The sequence below is a fragment of the Phalacrocorax aristotelis genome, chromosome 1 (genome assembly GCF_949628215.1).
Source record: "Phalacrocorax aristotelis chromosome 1, bGulAri2.1, whole genome shotgun sequence".
Classification (NCBI taxonomy): domain Eukaryota; kingdom Metazoa; phylum Chordata; class Aves; order Suliformes; family Phalacrocoracidae; genus Phalacrocorax; species Phalacrocorax aristotelis.
The window spans coordinates 110,942,173-110,963,755 of record NC_134276.1 but is presented as its reverse complement, the minus strand read 5'-3'; the positions used below and the strand labels follow the sequence as shown (position 1 = coordinate 110,963,755).

Below are 21,583 nucleotides of genomic sequence, written 5' to 3'. Positions count from 1 at the left end.
ACATCCCTTTGGTATTACTATAATATACTGGTTGATTATAGAGCCTCCATTTACTAATGGGATATATCTTTCTTCACATGTACAGAGATTGTTCCTTATGGTTTGTCATGGTTTAGCCCCAGTCAGCAACCAAGCACCACGCAGCCACTCGCTCACTCCCCCCTGGTGGGACGGGGGAGAGAATCGGAGAGTAAAAGTGAGGTGACTCATGGTTTGAGATAAAGACAGTTTAACAGGTAAAGCAAAAGCTGTGCACGGAAGCAAAGCAAAAGAAGGAATTCATGCACTCCTTCCCACGGACAGGCAGGTGTTCAGCCATCTCCAGGACAGCAGGGCTCCATCACGCGTAACAGTTACTTGGGAAGACAAATGCCATCACTCCAAACGTCCCCCCCTTCCTCTTTCTTCCCCAGCTCTATATGCTGAGCATGACATCATATACTGTGGGACATCCCTTTGGCCAGTTGGGGTCAGCTGTCCTGGCTGTGCCCCCTCCCAGCTTCTTGTGCACCCGGCAGAGCACGGGGAGCTGGAAAAGTCCTTGACCAGTGTAAGCGCTACTTAGCAACAACCAAAACACCTCCGCATTATCACCACTGTTTCCAGCACAAATCCAAAACATACCCCCATACTAGCTACTATGAAGAAGTTTAACTCTATCCCAGCTGAAACCAGGACGTGGTTACACACACTAGATACAAGCAGACTTCTGAAATAAATTTAACAGAATTTATCATGACAAATTGAGATTATTTTTTTTTAGTGGAAAACCAAAGTACAACAGTATCACCAGGCCACCCAGCAGGCCAGTGTTTATTGCCAAATACTGAACCAGGAGAAAATCAGAGCATTTAGGGTTCTATACAGCAAATATTTTATTCCAAGTCAAACTTGTCTGATATGAGCTATTTCTCAATTTTAGATCTTCTCAATGGAAATTGTTTTGGGGCTTTCAGCTTATTTGGAATTTTCCCAATGAAAATATATGTACACATTTTTGCAGTAAAATGAAGGATGTCAGTGGATATTTTGTACTCTGGCAGAGAGTGCAAAACAGTGTTGCAATGGCTCCAATCCCTCTTCAGCTCTGATGCAGAAGTGTGCTCCACTGAACTACCATCACCACTTGCTTCAGAACAGGGAACTCCTTGGAAGATTTTAATTTTTGCCTGACTGTGGCATCCTCTTCTGAGCTCGAGAGAGCTGACGTAAGTACAAAGTAGCATGTGGCAGTGAGCCATAAAAAGCAATGCATTTCTGAACAATTACAGCACATTTTGTTGGTGCTGGGAGACACAAAGCTGGAGTCCAAGTGCTTAGCCACTTGCGAAGTGCAATTATGCGCTGGAAATGCACTGCCTGGAACAGTCCCTCTTAAGAAATGGAAATTACCAACTAAAATGGGAAATTGGGGGGGGGGGGGAAAGTTTCTGTCTGTCTCATGTTGTTTATGGGAACCTCTTATCAACCCTGCTGCTTCTTTCTTTTTACCCAACGTTTACTCAAATCAAGGCAATAAATCATTATTACTGTACTACCTTTTTATAGGTATGTTTAAAATGTGTGAAAATATTATTATTACCCTTATACCGCACCACTGTGCAACATTGTTAGTCATGTCTGTACATCTCCTTGTATCTTTTCAACAGCACCTTACCTCACATTCTTTCCATGTGTTTACAATGGAAAAATTCTAGGAAGGTATCTCAGCCCTCATTTCTTCACATTTTCTTGCTCATGCCTTATACTCTAACCCACAACTCAACATACCATGTCTGCCTGTGTAGCCACCATTTTGCCCATATATTTACATGATAGATAAAGGAAGCATGAGGCTAGCAGTCCATTCTATATGAGTTACGACTGCCTAAAAGCATGTATTAGTGCAAGTTCTCTCCCAATTTGGGGGAGCAAGTAAATGGCAAAGGTTATAGTTCATAGTGAAAATGCCAACCCCAGCAAATGCTGCAAAGGTAGACTTTTGTATGTCTTTGTCTTTAAATAGATTAAGGTGTTGAAAATCAAGCTTGTATGGGTAAACAGTCCACAAAATAGGGGAAAAAGCCACTCGTCTGATAAGTACATCAGTAATAGCTGAGGTAATAAACAAACACTCAGTTCCATTACTGGAAAAAGCAGTATATCTACCCTTTATGCTGGCAATTTAGAGCTAATATAATGTCATTAAGTTTTCCAGAGTATTTGCTATTGAGTATCTCAAGCAAAAGAAAATTTTTATAGTAAAAAGTCATATTCGTACCTCTACTTCAGTTCTTCTCAGCAGGACATAAAACCAATGGAAAAAAAAAAGTAAGAATATAAAACATTTTAAAAAATTAAAAAACATAAAAATATAAAACTTCAGAGAAGCTGTAGAAAGCAACATTAAAAGGAAACTTAAGAGGCCATCTGATACATTTCTATGCCTGAACATCTGTGTCACCCATTGAAAGATTCTAGTTCAAGACATTTGAAATTTACTCTGAAGTCACTATTCTTTTTAAAGTGGTATAATAAACAGGTATTTGGAGGCAAGGTGATGGAAAAAAGGTGGCTCAGAGACCTGTAAAGGGGAAGCTAAGGGTGATGAGTGCAAGGCTGGACAAAAACCTGCAGAATGAAAACAAGCAGAACAGCAGCAGTTTAAAAAAAAGGGGAGGACATATAAAAACAAACCCCACCCCTCCATACACATGCATGGAAGCAGGCAAAAATATCGTTTCCTGTGTATCTCCCAGTGACTCCCTCAGAGGAAAGGAACAAAGAAGGATACAATAAAATGATAAAGCTGAGAAAGACACCAACTGAGAAAAACCTATGGTAACGTAATTACCATTTCTATAGAATAAATACTTATTATTTTTAATGTCAGTCTGTGAGCAAGTCTGTCCACAGTTCTGTATTTTTCTGGTGTGTAAAAGCATGTGCAATGGCTGGTTCAGAGTTTTGCACATACTGACCAGCATGCTGGAGCTGCCTCTTGCAATGAAAAGGACAAAGTATAACTTGCTTTCCCTTTCTTAGGAGCATAAAGATAATTGATTTAAATAGCAAATTTACATATGTGCCCACAAATTTTATTGTTCTGGTTCTCAGAAACTGAGATGTTCTATAATGAGAAAATGTGAATTCATTTATCCAATGAACATAGCACAGCAAAACTGCTGTGTATTAGATCTGTAGATCACATGTACAGTATATTAAATTCACTTAGCAGGCAGATAATTATGTTTCCATGAAAAAGCCATTATAAATAATAAATAATATACGTATGACTTGACAAATAATGTGCCAGGATTATGCAGATAATTCATATCTAATTCAGCAGTTGCTTTACTGCTAACAAATAATAACAAATGGACCATTGCATGTTCTCCACCATAATACATTTACTTTATTCAAATTTCCCAAATACATAGATATCTGAAGTTTCCAATTAATTCCACCCTAAGGCACTCAAAGCAAGTACTGCATGTTACCAGGTAGACTCTTGAAAATAAATCTAGCTTATCTCATTTCCCTTCTTGTTGCAGTCTTTATCCTGGGGAAGAATCAAAATGTCACTGCTGTAAGAGAAATTAAGTCAGTAGGAGCTCTCTCTTCATGTACCCCTCTCCAGGCAAGGGACAGGTTTGAAGGTCAGTTCAGTGTTCTCCATCAGCACAAAATCATACCTGCACAGCTGTGGCCTACAAAAGTAGAAAAAGAAAAAAACATGCACAAAAAAAAGGTAACTGATAGAAAAATATGTCAGTCTTTGAATTATTAAACCTCCAGTATTTACTGCCTCTCAGAGACAGTACTCAGGAAAAGAAGAAATGTTTTCTTGTCTAAGTTTACACCTTATTTTATGCACCACTAGGGCAGTTTTGGCAGACTGTGAACAAAAACCAGGACATCAGCTGGACGATACAAAGTGGCATGAGTAAGAAGTTTATCACATTAGTCTGAAATATGAAGATGCAATACTTCATCCATTAAAGCTAATAATCTGCATTCAAATTAATTCTTTAGAACAATGGACCAAAACCAGCCCAATTCCTGTTAAGACTGGGCCTGGATAGTTTATTTTTCTTTATTTATCTGCTTTCATTCCACAGAGGAAAATAGAAAACCCCACTATAATACCTTCTAACTCTTTCAGTTGCAATGACACCATGCATAAGAAAGTTTCACGCAAGAGAGTAATTTGTCATCTAAACACCTGTTGTGCGTTAGCACAGCTAATTCTCCAACGGCAGGCGTCACCTGGGAAGGGATCTGTCTAACCACAGGGGACACAATACTTAGACAAACCATAATGATGAATACTAGAAATAAAAACATGGTTTCCAACATATTGTATCTCATCTTAAGTGCAATCCATCTAAGCTTGTGATTACTGAGCACCAGAAATGCCTTACAGGAGAGCAGCCCTGCGCAAGGTTCACCAGTTCACCGACAAGCAACAAAATACAAATAATTTTTTTGTTAGCTGTGGCCTTCATAATCCCTCACCCTGTGTGGCTTCTCTGCTGTCTACTAAAAAACAAGCGCATGCACACTCTCTTGTTCAGTAGAGGTATTAATAAGGTCTTCATTTTTTCACTCCTGTTCTTGCTTTGATTAAAAAAACAAAGGTGGCTGGGCTAAGTATCTTTGAGACATTCACCTCCCCCATCAATTGAGTTGAATTGACTGACATGTTCAAAAGCTTTTTGGGAGAACTGACACCTGGGGACACAAACAAGTTAGGAAAGCTTTCTGCTTTTATGGGTGAGCAGGAATGATTTATCTTGGAGACCAGAATAAGAGTCTGAAAATTATATGTACCTTTTAGCACTCCTACATTCACTCACCACCTGTGCAATAATGGACGAGCCCACAGACAATAGTCAGTGATATTCTCCCAAATCCCACTGTCTGCTGTTAACTCAGATCTGGGGAGACTGAGACTCCTATTGTCTTTTATTCCTGCACCTGTCCCCTGGTTTTCACCTACTTCTTTGTTATATGAATAATTTAAATATTTTAAATGTAGTTTCTAGTTGATTACCTTGTGTTCAAGTAATTGTTGTAGTTATATATAACTAAATAAGGTAAATACAGGTAGCTATAATTACAGTGAGCAATTATGTAATTATACCAACCAATAGTGTGGTAACATCTGCATTTAAATTACCTTTACATGCTGATTCAATACGCTGTTTTCCATTGATATCTAAAAGTATCTAATGTGCTTATATGACTGCCATCTGAGGAGGCTCTGGGTGAAAGACTTATTGGATCCTATACTAAAGCAAACCAAGTACATCTTACTTCAAAACTAACAAGAGTCAGAGTAACAGGAATGAAAACTCAAAACCGGTAAGGGATGTTCACGGAAAGTCTTACTTATTTGCTAGATGATGATCTGAGAAAGTCTTGAATGCTGATAGGCTTGCATGAAATGTATCTCCTGATTTATCACCATTAGGTTGAGAAAAAAAATTGCAATATGATTTCGAGCTTTGATCAAGCCCTGCTGCTACTAGACTATTATTATATACCAAATCAGAAAGCCTTAAATGTTATTTCTCAAGTTAGCAACATATATTGACTAAAGACTTATATTGTAATATTATTCCCATTCATTACTTATTTGATAACCATTATTAAATTTTATTTTAGATTCTGACTTTATTGAATCTGACATTCATATGAAGCAAATTAACATGATAACTCTAAAATAAAGTACTCTTTCTACTCCTGGATATTTCTTACCTAATCCATGTAATGTGTTATTTCCACAAGACACAAATATAAAATGTAATTACTAATGCTATTGTACCAGTAACTCTGGAGACCTAAAAAATGAACATACGGCACTACTGCCCAAGTATTTAAAACCAGAAATAATTAATAAAAGCTTAGTAATGACATTTAAATATAAAAAAAAAATCAGACAATTTCAAGTGTAGGCAAGCATAGACTGTGTTTTGGTCTTGGAAGGTCTTTACCATCAGCAAGACAACCAAAAACTATTCCAGTCTCACAAGTAGCTGAAGTGCTCCCTTTTGTAGCTGAGTGTGAAAAGCTGTGTACAGACATATAGTCAAAATCAGAAAAGCGCTTAATAAAATTTATCTTCTGGAAGAGAACTTAACCATGCACCTGTAAGTCAGGCTGGTCTACACAAGTGGTCCTTGAAAACCCGCTGTGACCAGACAGCAGCAGCAGCCCGCTGTAACAAGCAGCACGCTCGTTGACATGTACATGTACGAGAGATGCGAACTGAAGGTGCTGTGCACTAAATGTTAATGTACAGAGCGGCTCTTCCACACGATAAATTTGATCCTAGGTAAGATGAGGAGGATGTTCAGGCATTTAGGAAAATGTGGTTAAATAATCGATAGAGGGGAAATAGACATCCTCAGCAGTTTAGCTGATACACAACTTTGATATGTGACACACACTTACTTACCTTTCTGGATTATTAAGAGATTTCAGCCTCATCTGGAGAATCCTAAGCTTGTATTTTGGGCCTACTAAAGTCTTCGTAGAAAACGTCAAGGAAATTTTTGATATTTTGTCAAGGTCTTGGTAAAATCCAGTTAGTATTTTGACTCTTTTATATTGCTGAAATGTTGAAGCTTCACTAAAGAAAAATATTTTTTCTAGTTAGGGTTTTGTCAGTGGAGTAATATTCAGTATTACTAAGCATTATTATTAGGATCAGAAATCTTGTAAGATGTTTCAACTTTGAGCATTCAGAACAAGGACACTAGAACTGGATTCAAACCAGTGCCATGCAAGGACCCGGGCTAGTTCATAAATGGAGAGAAGATCATTTCAGTGTGAAAAGCACCGCCTCTGACACTGAGCCATACCCAGGAAAAGGAGCCGTGACCGAGTCTTAACAACTCATAATACTTTTTTGACTTACAGGTTAACAAGTTAAAAGGTTTAGGAAACCCAGAAAATTAGTGCTATGAAGTGATAAAAAAATACTTAGAGATAAAGCACAGCATACCTATTCATCTCTGATTCTACTGTGTTTCCAGTATAATCTGTTATTTTAACTTTAATGAAACCTCTCCTAATGCTTTTATTCCAGGTAGTAATATCCAGTAAGTAGTTATACACTGCAAAAAGAAATAGGAAATAATAAGTTTCAAAGAATGACCTCAACATGATACAGTTGTTAATATCACCCTGTTAAAAGTATTCACTGCTTGATGATAGGAACAGTGACTCTTCTAAGTCACCAGCTCAAAGCAGAATAAGAAGGATATTGACAAAAATGTTTCTCCTCCTCTTTTCTCTCTTCTACCACCCATGTCCCAGAATGCTATACATAATCTTTTACTTCTACAATGTACTCTTTCCATCATCAGGATGCTGGCTGGTTGGGTTTTTGATGAATGCCCAGACTTTAGTTTGTGTGAGAGTGAAAACAAAACTGTATTTTTCTGCCAGAAGAATGAATGAGGAGACAGATCTAGCAGCCTGTGCAGCCTTGAGAGCATGGAAGAGCAAAGCCCAAGCAAACAGGAGCAGGAGAGAACAGTGGCAGCAGGTTTCGGCTGAGCTGAAAGACCATTGGGAATAGGTTATTTTATATAAAATCCATCACATCTTCATTAACCTCTCCTTGGCCCTTTGAAAGAAACAGTGATATAAGTAAACATCATTACCACTATAAAAAGAGATATTCAGTCCCTGGTAAAAAAACTTTGCCAGAATGATGGAAAAAATCCAACGGGAATCTTGATTTCATTTAAATTCCATGTAAGCCTTTCCCCATACCCCAAATCAAAGAGCCTTAAAGCAATTTAAAGAGTGTGCTAACATTTGCTTATGGTGGCAAAGTCTGTTAATATAAACAGAAATTGGATGACAATCTAAACTGCACCTCTACATGGATAGGTAGATACCTGAACCATTGCAGTTAAAACCCATGCCACGCGAATTCATTCCCATAGAATATAACCCTGAAACAGTTCAGCTAAGTTTTCCCTCCACTATTTTACTCCTGGGGAGACTAGGACTTTTAAAAGCTGGAGTAGCTGTAGCTGACTGCGGGGTGCTCTCCTCCTGGGGTGGAATATAGAGGTGTCTCTTTTTGTTCCCCACCAAGGGCAGTCTCGCTTCCCATTTTTGCTCTCTAAAAATGGCAGCATGATCCCATCTAAGCAGGTTCTCTCAGTACAGCTTTTTGCCTGTGGCTTGATTCTTATTTTCTGGCTTCCTTCTTCCCCTTGGCAGTATATCCCATTACTTTTAAAGTCACATGCCTTTCTCAGTTCATGTACAGTTTACTCTTTTACCAGAGTCATTCTCCTTCTTCCTCCAGTCTATGAGCTGACACTTTGCTCACGGTTTATTACACCATTTCACACAGCAGTTAACAATAACTTTCTACTTTTAACGTGCTTTCACTCCAGATCAGCTAACAAATAACAGCCATAACATTTCATAAAGAGTTTGTTATGTATGTATTCAGTCACTCACTGCAGAATGGGTCTTGATCTGATGTATCAAAATAAGCTTTCGTTGGTGAACTCATTGGGATTAAGAGATTTTTCCATCTATCAGCGTAATAACCTGAAACCCAAAATTTAAATATTTCATTTCAGACATTTATCAAAATCATGATACACATATAATTACACAAAGTGACAGATTTGGCTTTAATTTTTTTAAATATTCTCTGAGAAAGTAAATTGATTTGGAAAATGCAGGAATCCCCCGGGTACAACAGAACGCAATATGCATGTATTTCATTCTTCTGGTATATTAGTATCACTAAACATTTCATACTGTAATAGTGGGAATCTGTTTAGTCTAGCATACTAACTCAAAAAAATAGTGCTTATAAACTCCTGCAGAGGTAAAAAAACAAACCCAAAAAAGTAGCCCACATATTTGCAGAGAACAGCTACAAAACAGCTTCACGTTAGGTAAAATTTCCTCCTTTCTTTTTTGAACCATTAAAGTAAATATTTTTAAACCCTGTCATCTATAATCGTGGATATTATTTAATAAAATGATAGATACTCTGTAAACCTCCTAAGATTATGGATATAATGTAGAAAGAACTTTTGGGTTATACAATTCTATGCTTATTGTCTTTGGGGCTTGATAACAGTCCTTGTTTCTGAAATGGCTGAGCCTGTCCTCTCCCTCTTACTTTCTTTACCTAGGCTGGACAACAAGGGCTATTTCCAGGCTGCAGAGCTGCCACTGCTAGGCAGCAAGCAGCAAAGCTTGCAGTAGGAGGATGATGCTTCTCTCAGTTTCCAGATTCAGCTGCTTGCCATTTCCTCATAGGTTTTATGAATATTAAAGAAAAAAAAAAAAAGGTGGCAGCTGACCGGTCAAATATTTCTCCACCTCTTGCTTGGACATTCTGTGTAAGTGCATCACGCATGGCTAACAACCATGCTGGGGAAGTCCTGGAGTCTTTCTGCCCTACTATAAGGTCCCGTTATGGTTGGGTTATATTACAAAATAACATACAGATCTATCTATCTACACTTTTTTCTTGAAACTGCTCTAACTAATATAGGGGGTATATCCTAATATAAGGATATAAAAAAGACAAGGTACAAATTGAAAGTTAACTTCTAATTAAATATTTTTAAATTTCATTCTTAAGAAAACCCTGCCAACTAGGAAATGCTCATACTACCATAGCTCTTTCCAAACTGTCCCCAGATCCTCTCTAAAACCAATAAAGCCCCAAACAACTAAAACCCCCTCCAAACGAAAGCTTGATTCTGAAAGAAGAGCCAGAGAAGCCTGAAGTTGCTATAAACTTTATTACTCTTAAATAAAAACCACAAGTGCTGTAGAGATGATAACACACTGTGCAGCCTGAAGTGATGAACTAAGCAGAAGCAGTTTCTCTGTAGAAAGGAAATACACTGTGAATCCATTTCAGAGTGGAAAGCATAATGACCAAAGATTAGGAAAATTCAGCACCTGTGTCTAACAGAAGCCATGAACTTTAAACTACTTTAAACAATATGCAGCTCTGCACGCGATCAATCTCTACAGATCCCTCAACATGATAATACAGAGTATTACAGAGTAGACCCAGAAAGAGCTAGTCTGGATTTCCCAGAAAATCTCACACAGCGCAGAGCAGATACCATAACACTTACCCAGTACTGGACAGGACATTGGCTGGAAAGCTCCACAATCGACACATTTTCCTCTCTTGTAATCCAAGTAAGATTCACAAGGATATGTTATTATGTTGCACTTCCTTTTCAAAGATGATAAGAAGAGGAAGACAGATCTTTGATGGTCACACTTAAAATACTGAAGTCCTTCAGGAAAGAAAAAATGAAATATACAAAGAATATGTAATCACTTTTCTTCATGGAATGAAAGGTGTTACCAAAGTAATCTCATTTACCTGAGTCATTAGGTTAGCCATGCTTTTATTCTCTGGTTAGTTGACCACTAGGTGTAAAAAATGGATGCACACACACAAGAAGAAAAACTTGAAGATTATTTTCAATATAACAGGTATAGAGAAAAGTCTACAGGTTTTTTTATGTAAGAAATAGTCTACTAATTCCTATCAAATTTACAGAATATTTTTTTATAAAGCATAAGTCTGAGTTAAAATTTGCCTTGTTGCATCCAGTGAAGAATGTTTTTGCAGAAAAACTACCACAAGGAATCCTTCAGAGATTCTTCTCTCTAGTTTTTTTGGTGTGATAAATTACTTTCTCTACTAGCAAAACAAACTGTGAGAATTGTACAGATGAAGATGATGATCCTGAGTCTTAAGGGATTCTCCCATACCCACAGATGCACAAGTGGAAGCCCTATGCTTTTGCGGCAGCTCTAATTCGTAGCAGCAGTGTGCAGATTAGTAACAGAAACATAGACAGTCATAAACACATTCAAAAAGGGTAAACAAAAACAATGGGCAGCAACCTCGCCTAAGATTTATAGAGGTTGAAATAACCAAAATTCTGCAGCAAAAGATCGTGTCATAAAACTGTTTTCATCCTAGAGCCTAAAAGAGCTGTCCAAAACCTAAGCCACAGTGACAACTTGAAAGCCTTCCAAGTCATATGCAAGTGATCCTGTCCAAACCATTGGGATGCAAGCATCTTCCCCTATGTGTAGCCATATATAAAGACAGAAAAATAATGATAACTATATGCAGATTGTATATATAATATAATAATATAATTCCATCCATTTGTGATTTCTAATTTGCTGAGTGGGAACGGAAAAGAAAGAAGACAATGCCCTCAGCTCCCATGTTACCAAATATGTGCAGCGTCCACTGAATTCGGTTTAACCTTTTTTTTTTATCTGATCTCAAACTCTTTTCTCATTAATTGAATACATTTTTATTTACCACTGAATACTGTTTTTGGACAACCAGGCTGATCCATTCCTCCATTTGGATAGAAATCAATGGTTCCTAAAGGTTTCTTGAAACCTAGTGCTAAAGTAAAAACATAATGAATCAAAAAAACATGAACAGAATTATGCAGTTAATTATTTATCATTACATTAGTTACAAAATAACATGGAGGTCTTAAAGAATTTTTTTGCAATTATACTGTTCTTTTGTTCTGTAAATGGGAGTCATGTTATGAGTTAAAATCCATGGGGATTTTTCTTAAGAAAAATAATACACGTGTAAGATGCTGTGCACAAATGTATACAAATTTGTGTAAGATTCCTACTGCCATAAAAGGAAAGAACAGAAGCAACTATTTAGTGCTGTAGCAGAGGTATTATTTGCACACAGAAATTTATTAAATTCATGTTCTCTCCAGCAACCAAAATTCTTTCCCAGTGTAATTTTCATTAGAGTAAGATTTTCCATTTTTTGCACTTGACATTGGATTCTGAGTTACACTAATATAATCAGTATATCAAAGGAGAAAAATCTGTATCTGGACTGTAAAAGACCACGAGTAAGATTACATTACAAAAATTGGTATTTTACAGCTTCACGTATAAATTTGTATCGTAAAATCTGTAATTTTTAATATCATTAAAGAAACTGATATGAAACTACACAAATAATGGCACAGGTGTGGTAGGTTTGAAAGGTTTACTTATGGTTTTGAGAAAAAAATTAAACCAGATTATAGCACGGATGATGCAGACTTTACAACGTTCTTAATTTAAACCTTACAGTGACATGATGTAGAATTTTAAGCAGAGGATCTGTAGTGTGCCAATGTGATACAGCTGAGACAGGCTGTCTCAGAAGGGACTAATTCCGTGATAATCACATGCTTACAACCTCTATGTTCATACACACTAGCACAGCAAAAGAATGTTAATGCGAAACTATTTTGGAAATAGCAGTATCATAAATTAATGCAATAGACATCCTTTATTCAATGTGCAGAGTTGTTTTTTGTATTCAGAAGGAATATACTATAGCAAAAAAGACATAAATGACAGCAGTGTAATCGCCTCTTTTGCATGACATTGAATGGACCCATTACTCTATGGCTATCTACATATGCCTTCAGCTAGCTGTTGGACATAAAACTTCAATATTTTCAGGTTCAGTAATGAAACTTCACTCAGTAACACGGCAACTTATGTCAAAACTGAACAAAACTGTCCATCATTGCTTCAGTCATTGGCGAAGCTGAGTTTCAATTTCTTGATGAATAGGCATAATACCATACAGTTTGATTTCAAAAGTATAGACGTTGTTAGAAAGCAACAGCTCAGGAATCCACCTGATAACACAGAATATACTTCTGCAGCACTGCTTGGATGTTACTGGAACACCTTATCCCTTCTCTTTTGCTTTCCTGCCTTTCCTCAAGTTGAAATAGGAAAGGTTAAGGCTATGTCATTACCATCAGTATCTGAGTGGATTACATCAACAAATTGTGCATCGGTACAATCCAGTCTCTCCTCTGGTGGTGCTCGAGTGAACGAAGGGCCTGCTGGATCAAGCCCTAAATGAAAATAACAATAGCATTACAAATCCCGGGGTCTGTTTCTACAGATATATACAAGATGAACATTTGAGCGTAATTCATCAATGACTCTTCATTTTCCTGGGACAATAATGAATATAAAACCCAGCACAATTCTTCTCAAGTTTCTATTCTTCAACTTGCTAAGCAAAGCACAAGACTGATCAGCCCATATCTTTGAATTTCTCTCTCTCCCTAATTAGTTGTGCTTATCTCCCAGTTCTCCAGATGAATTATAAGCCAACAGCAACAGGGGTCAAATCAGGAGAATTAATTTTGTCCTTTTCCCCAGAAAATCCCATACCTATTATGTACTTCATAAAAATGCAATGCATAATATAACTACTCTCACCACCAGAACACAAGATGAAGACCTCTTGGACGGAGACAATTTCAAACATGCCGCAATGATTTTATCAGTTGGTGTTGAAATTCCTTATAGAAAAACGATTTTTATATACAGCTAAGTGAAATACTAGTTTCTGACAATATTTTCACCTGAAGGAGGCTTGGAAATTTATACTCAAATCAAAACTCAAATATGACAAAAGAGATTCCAACTGAGATTCATAAAAAGCACTTTATATCAAGGAGGACGGGATTTGGGTGGCAAAGTATCTGAAGTATAAACACTGCGTATTCTCATTCATTTTAGGGACAGGGAATTATGTTGTGCAGCCCTGAAATCTGATAAATTTCATGATCGTAAATTCCGTCCTTTGCAGGAAAGTGAGACGTTAGCTGAGGTTTGCTCTGCTCCTATTTTCTTGACAACAAAAGCAAAGACAAAGAGGGGAAATGAAAAAGCAGCAAAGATGGAAAATACAACTGTCAAGGCAAAAAATATTCCTATGCTTAACTAACTTCTACTTACGTTCTCACTGATTGAGAGACAGGGACATAGTATGACCTTAGCTTATGCAAATTTGAATTATGATTTAACTGGCAGATGTTCTTTAAGAACTAGTCTAGGAAGGTTCTCTCTCAATATTAAGATAACCAAGATGCACATGATTGCAGGGGTTCATAGAATGTCAAGAATTCACATTCATAATGCCCCAGGTGCAAAGGTCATTGTTTTAGTCCACTAATTAGTTTTATATTTCAGAAATCTCCAAACAGTGAAGAAGATAGCTTTTTTTTTTTTTTTTTAAATCTCATTTTTCCAACGTCAGTTTGGGCTACCAGCTCAACTTGTTTGAAAGAAAGAGTATCAAAACAGTCACTTAAGAGGTTAAGAGCCTTGTGTGTTTGGACTACTCAATCTTTGCCTTTATTTATCCATATCAGTAATTGTAAGGTGATTGAAACATTTCATATAATTCCATTTACCAGCAAGCATCTGAGCTCAGAAATTACATGGAACTTCTAGCTCCCAGTTATTGTACAGAGAGGGTATGGACCTGCTAGCCTACCATTGAAATCAAGACTGTCCCCAACCTGTTACCCTACCAAACTCTAGGGAATTGCGTAGAGTGGAAACAAGTATTCTTAACCAAAGGGATATAGCTGGAGCCTATCACACTCTTAGAAATGCCCTGACTTTCAGATTGCTGTACTAGAGGGGGAGGAGCCTCTAATTCCCTTTCTTAAGGCTGGCTATTGGCTCCTCTTACATTTGGGGAAAAAAGTACTCTGAAGAGAGTGTTTGGAGCTATGAATCTCAAGGAGTGGCAACTGCCTCCCTTCAGCCTGAAAATAGCTGTTCTCTTAAATGCAAAACATTATCAGGATCCAACATCCCTTCTCCCCTTAGCACCTTTTCTGGCAGTTACCTTAGCGAGCTTCCTTCTCAACACGCTAGCTGCAGCGATTTTTGCTCTTTCATCACAAGAAGTATCTGGAGTCTGTGAACCCAAATTAGCACTGTGGATTCTGCCCTAGGAACCAGCATCTAAAAGTTAATCCTAAACTTCACGCAACCTGATCCTGAAAGATGTACGCAAATGATGGTACTCCAATTTTCACCATATGCATCACTTCCCGCAGATGACAATGCTGACGGTGTAACAAGTATGAGGTAAGATTTGCAGTATCCACACACAGGTTGAACACCTGATTTAAGCTCCCTGTAGCAGACGGCTCAACACACTAAAGCCTGCACCATGTTCAGATACCTCAAACCGAAACTAAATCCTGGTGTCTGATTCCTGTGGTCTGACCAAGAGCCTTCGAATCTCCCTGCAGAGGGACCTGACTTTCTTCATCAACTAGACAGAAACTCAGGTAGTATGTAATTTAAGTTGCATTTGAATGTAGCACTCAATTTTCATTTGAGAGACCAGAGGTAAAGACGTTGGAAAATTTCAGGTGTAACTTAGGTCCTGAAGGCAGACTTCCACAAGTTTCTGAACTTCTACCAGGGATACATTTTTCCTCATGTATGTTACTAAATAATCAGTCCTCATTTGTCAATATTTCAGTGCTAGCATCTATGTGATTTGCAGCTATGACAACAACACAAGGTACATTAGAATATGTGTATCGGGATTAAAAGACTTACCTGTAATTCTGCCAATTTTGCCATTATACTTCTGGCCAACAAAACCAGCTATATGAGCTCCAAGACTAACACCAATCATATAGATAGCATCAAGAGAAGCTCCATGTACCTATCAGGAAAAAAAAAAACCCAAAGCCACAACCACACATATGGTTAACTGAACAGACACCAGTAGACTGATTTAGTTTTCACTTTTTATCAGTACTCTAAGTTATATTTCTAACTCTCTAACTTTAAAAACAAATGGAAATTACAAAGTTCTTTTCAGTTTGACATTCTGCATTAGTTAAACGGTGCAGTAATTATGAAATTCTTTGACTAAAAAAAATGTAAAAAGGAAGCTTGAGTCACATTTCTTCCAAACTGTCACACTAGTTAGAGGAGGAGCATGGGGAGGGAAGAGGAAGACATTTACCAGATACAAGAAAGATGAAACAAAACTATGAATTAGGGGAAAAAAAAAAATCTATCTCCCCCTGCCTTATCCTTCCAATAAAATAAATTTAAAACACAATACCATTAATACTTACACCACAGATCTGCTGAATAATGGTGCCAAATGCACACTTGCAGGAAAGCCTTAAGATGCCCATTCTACAAAGCAGGCGGTATTTAAAAACAACCCTATCAAAGAACTCTGAAATAGTATCAGCAGACCTGTTAGAATCTCTGAAAAGTGATGGAATGATACATGGGACCTTAATTATTAATGCATCTCAAAATGCATTAACAAAGGCCTCACGACAGCTTGCGAGTATGAAACTCATAGCTGTGGGACACAAATACACTACCACCATCCCTCTGATGGCTCGCACAACAAGGTGGGCCCAAGCATGCCCTGCAGTCATTGCTTTGCCAGGCAGACCTGTAACCAGCAATTAACCAGAAATCTGCATCGAGAAATTTGCAAAATACACCTTTTAACCCACTCCGTATTGGAGACTGCTCTTATAGTCCTATTTTATTCTCCTGTTCCATAACAAAAAAATTTACTGTCATAATTACAAATCGTTATCACTATATGTAGCCCCAGAGTCCAGATTCTGATGGTGTCCCTCTTCTTTCACCTTATCCTTTCTCAAAATGCTGAGCTTTCTACTCAAATTCCACATGAATATTTTCTTACTCTACAGCATGTAGAACTGAGAATGGCTGGGAAAAGAAGTGGTGAGAATAGAAGAAAAATCAAGTGATATATCTAACAATGCCATAAATGAGATGATAATTTTTTTTGTTCATTTGATTAAGCAACAAATCTAAAGCCCAGTTAAGACCACTGGCATCAACAACTGTTTTGGCAACTCCCTCTAGAATCACAAAGTTTATATAATTTTGGAACAAATATTTATATCTCTGTCAGTGATTTCTTTTTCATTTACAATCTTTAATTATAGGAGTTTAATAGTAAAAAGAGTAGTGTAATGCTTTTGTAAAGTTTTAATGCTGCATACTATTTGAACATGTCCCACTTCATCTCCCCACCAGCACGTTCTGTCTTTCCTAAAGGCCTAAAACTTCCAGCTGGCTAAAGGAATCAGAGCTTTCATGCATACTTCAGTGAAAGGGAAATAAGAACTCAGGTGGCGTTAAAGACATGCAGTTGTAACTGTATGCAAACCTAGCAAATACTTTGTCAAGGAAATGCCATTTGACATTGTTCACTTTAGATGTATTTTAAATATCCGTTCCCACTCAAAATATGCTATTTAGACTTATGCAGAACAGATGCAACTCTCTGCCTTACCAGCATCTGGTCCACATAGTTCTTCAGTATTTCTGCAACTTTTCTGCAGTTTGCAACAGCAGTAATGTAATTCACAGTTGTAGCACCACGATTCCAGTCAACTATAATGAGATTAATATCCTCTGAAGACAGTAAAAGCTCTTTCATGTCACCTAGCCATGCCGGTGGAGATCCTGTTGGTCTGAAGCCATGAATTACAAAGACAATTTTCTTGGAGGTATTAAGGTACTCAGATGCAGTAACATTATGTTCAATGAGTCTCTCAGAACAATTTGGATTTTCCTTTGTGTATAGCAGTAGCTGGACTTGGACTTCTGTCCCAGACAAAGCATCGCCTATATTAAGATCTGTAAATTCAGGACATTTTTTGTCCTCATCTGAAAAAGATGAAAATGTTAGGCAGTAATTTGATGAGCTAGACCACCTGAAATACCACCTCTTCATTTTTCTTTCCACATTTTTCCACTAAAAGTGAAGAACTTCCATTTTCTTCACTCCAGACCTTTAGAATGCGGTGCCAAAACGTGCGTTGAACAATGAGGACACACAGTTTAACTAATGACTCTGCAGATAGCACTATGTTCCTCTGAACCCTTGAAATATAAAATTAACCTTTTTAGTTGTTACTGAACCATATATTTTCTCCATAACAAATGCAAATTAGTAGTCAGTGCTGATAAGATCCTTTGCTTAACCATCAAACTTAGGTTCTCAGAATTTTTTCACAACCAGTGTGTGTTGTATAAACAGGAAGACCACTGTTGTTGTTTCTTCCTCTTTTGGCCAAGCTGTCAAAGTTGCCAATCATTAGACCTTATTGTTTGATCTAGCAATAAGAAACAGTTGCCTGAGAGTACAGGCATGATCTAGAACCCTTCCCTAGTTTTGGATCACCGTAAGGACACCATTGCCAAGAAACTAAGAAAGAAGAAAAAAATAACCCTGTTCTGAATTTGAAAAAATAAGAGTCTGTAAGGTCAATGTACATAATGGCACAGGAAAAACTGTAGTATTTAGCATTTCTGTAGTTGGACAGTTATGGCATACAAGGTTAAGCTGCAGCTCAGACAGGATCAGCAAGAGGAGGGAGATTTTCAAGAGAGTCTAAAAAGGCTTAATTTTTCCCCTGTGTGCTTATGAACATCAGAAAAAGTATCCTTTGGCTACGGAGGTCACACTGTGTGGATAAGCCACTTCAGGATTCTCGGCACAACGCTCATGCCTGTCACAGTTCTTCTGTATGGCTTCTTTACCTTTGCTATGGTGTTAGTCGGTGTACGGCCCAAGCAATTTGGGCCGATCTCTTGACTTCTAGTGGACTATGCATCTTTACACAAGGCTTTTGTCCGATATTTGATGACACCTTTCTCAATTTTCCTGTCATTAACAACTTTGTAAAACAAGACTCAGTCAACTTCTAGAAAGCAAAAGTAGGAAGAGAAATAGTACCTACTTAGTTCCTTAAAAAAATAATTTTAAAAGTAACCTGAATTTCTGAGAATTTTTGAATTATAGGAGAGGCAGTTATAGCTCTTCTCCTTTTCCCAGCAAGCGGCTAGCAGGCAGAACCGAATCCACCACGTTTGCACATCTGAGACAGCCAGCGAGCCCTCACTGGTTTATAAAGCTATGAAGGGCAAGTGCGGGGGGGTTACAGGGTATCTGAAAAATGTATTTTGATACTGTAGTGCAGATTGAAACAAAGCTGAACAATGTGAATTACAGCACTGAAGATGCAGTAAAGATGCGGTAAAGACACTAATTCACTTAGGAAACTAAATTAATCACCTCTGGCCAAACCATGTATCTATGACAACTAGACCAGTCTGAACTGAACTGGATGTCACAAAAAAATAATGGATATTTGCAAACCAGAGCAGAGCTGAAGTTACAGACTGTTAGAAATGGTGTGAAACTTCCTGTCTCAAATTGCCCACACTAAAGTTTCAGGCCTATCATCACTTTATGGCAATAGCTATAATTATTATGTCTAGGAAAACTTAGAATTACCTATATTTCAAAATAAATATCACCATTCTCCCCATTTTGACATTGAATAATTCAAGTAACTTTTACTATGATTATTGGACAGGTTATTAACTAACTAGTAGTACAGGAAGGTGACTCAGTTTCATTGCTGACACTTATCCAGGAAGAAGTTCTGAAATTAAGAGCTGTTCAGCTGCAGTTGCCTTGAATTTAAAGAACACAGTATTCAAGAAACTGTTAAAACGTCATACATGTAACATGTTAACAGGATGTGTCACATTGAATCTCTAGTTTTCATATAATGATATATGACAATAACACTAATATAGAAATTCTATTACACAAATGTCATACACAAAGCTAAATGATAAAAACCAGCCACTTGATTAAATTTTGCTACTCAGATTCAAATCTACAAGATGAAACTCTTTCATTTTTGCCTAATACTGTTCTTAAATCCAAGTTTAATCACTGATAATTCACTCCTACATATCTAACATACAAAAGATTCATGCTAAGATATTACTGAAGTGTTCCTCCACATCCATTTAAGTGCTTTGATTTCTCAATATTTGATTGGTAGAAACAAGAATTAATTCTTCAAAAGCCAGAGGAATGACAGTGACATAAAACAGCAACAGAGTCTGGTCCATGGAAGTGAGAAATCTGTCACAAGGAAACTATTTTAACTGACAAAACCTATTTAGTAGCTGGGAAATGTCATAGGGAAACAACTCGTTTACTTACGGCTGTGAAGTGACAGCAGTTATTCTTTGAAAAGTAAATATAGAAAAAAAAGAAAAGATTATGTCTTTACTGTGGACTTAGATAAGTACTATAAACAGATCGATAGTTTTAATACTTTGAATTGTTTAGCGAGGAGTCATCGAGCGGAGGTTTTTCAAACTCCTATTTCTGATTGGTTACTGGAAGGAATACCCACCTGCCCTTTCTGCACACTTGTGGGAGTACTCACGTATGCTTTTCTGTACAGTCAGAACATACAGATAGGTGTTGGGCACTGACATATGCAGTTTAACTCAGTTAATGTACAATTGTAACTTTCCTGTGTATGTTAGTAAGCATTCTAAGTACTTTCTGTGTTTGAAAGAGGAAAATCGTAAGTGCCGACTGACTTTTCTGTAACTAGATTTTACTATTTAAAGCATAACACATAACTTGACAACCTGTCAACCTCTCAAATCAGCAATAAACAACAAACACCAATGTGCTAAAACTATTTCACAGTTACCTCTTTACTTTGTACAAAGTGCATGTACCTGAGTGTGACTCTGTGCAAAGTACAGCCAGAGATAAAGTATCGGGCTTTGTTCTATTTACTTTAAAATGAAAACCTACGTCTCAGTTCAAAGTAATCAAATTCTCTCTACTAATTGTCTGCTTCATTAGGCATAATTCACAAGGTTTAATCTTTTGGCCAGTTCAAATGAAGGCCTATTCATTTTTTATGCTTGAATAAAGCCAAGAGGCTACATCACAAAGAATAAGCTAATGGTTCTTACCTGATTTCACCCAGTATATCAAGCAGATGAAGAAACACAATTTCAGCATGTGGAAACAGAGAAAAGCAACACGTAGCATCCACAGACAAGCGGCAAAGCTAGTGTTTCCTTATAGTATGCTAGATTTCTAACCTAACTGAATGCCACTAATGAAGTAAGTGACATGTAGAGTAGGAAGCAGACAGCAAAGCTGTATTCAAGCTTCTGCAATTCATGACTCCTCCTATTGAATGACTTCAGTAGGTAGGGTGGTTTCTGGTCTTCAAGGGTTGGGACTGGTTTATAATCTATTTCCCTCTCTCTTTGGCTGTCAGCAGATTTACACATAAGCAGTTGATATTATATATTACTGACAGCTGTTACATGAGTGGAATTTAGGAAGCAGAATAACTAGAGGTACATCACATTAGAGACCCACCGTGTGTCTTTTTTTAAGTGTGTCACTCAACTGTAATTAGAGGCACTGAGATGGGCAAAAGAAACTTAGACCAAAAAGTCATTCTGATGACAGAAGTATTTTTCTGTAAGAACTTCAAAATAATTCTGAGAACTGTATCTCCATGGATTATTTTTGCACAAAATTATCTTCTGAGCTTTTTCCAAGGAGTCATTCTCTAATCTACATCAGGAGGAGGTCTGTGAAAGCGCTTATATGGGAGAGAGATGGAGCTTAGAGCCCCACAGATCTCACCCAGACACTGACTTGCTGGACATTTTGGGTACGTAACTTAACTTCATTCCCTCTGTGTCCTCAACTACAAAACAGATGAAGAAACATTTATTTTTGTGAAGCTCATTTATTTACAAACCAATTCACTGGGTAAATACAAGAGGACAAACTTCAGTTTCTCAGAGCTCATGGTGAGGCAGAGAGGCA

At 37.4% G+C, this 21,583-nt stretch overlaps 1 protein-coding gene across 1 annotated transcript; it reads right to left on the bottom strand.

The window, feature by feature from the left end:
- Nucleotides 1–3,058: 3,058 nt before the first annotated feature.
- Nucleotides 3,059–20,952, bottom strand: LIPI (lipase I). Its single transcript, XM_075102007.1, has 10 exons — nt 20,707–20,952; nt 17,195–17,571; nt 15,451–15,559; nt 12,825–12,926; nt 11,348–11,437; nt 10,128–10,295; nt 8,473–8,565; nt 6,992–7,103; nt 6,443–6,616; nt 3,059–3,689 (listed from the first exon to the last, which is right to left on the bottom strand). Exons 1-10 carry the CDS (start codon nt 20,783–20,785, stop codon nt 3,602–3,604), a joined length of 1,392 nt encoding a protein of 463 aa, XP_074958108.1. The 5' UTR covers nt 20,786–20,952; the 3' UTR covers nt 3,059–3,601.
- Nucleotides 20,953–21,583: the final 631 nt, after the last annotated feature.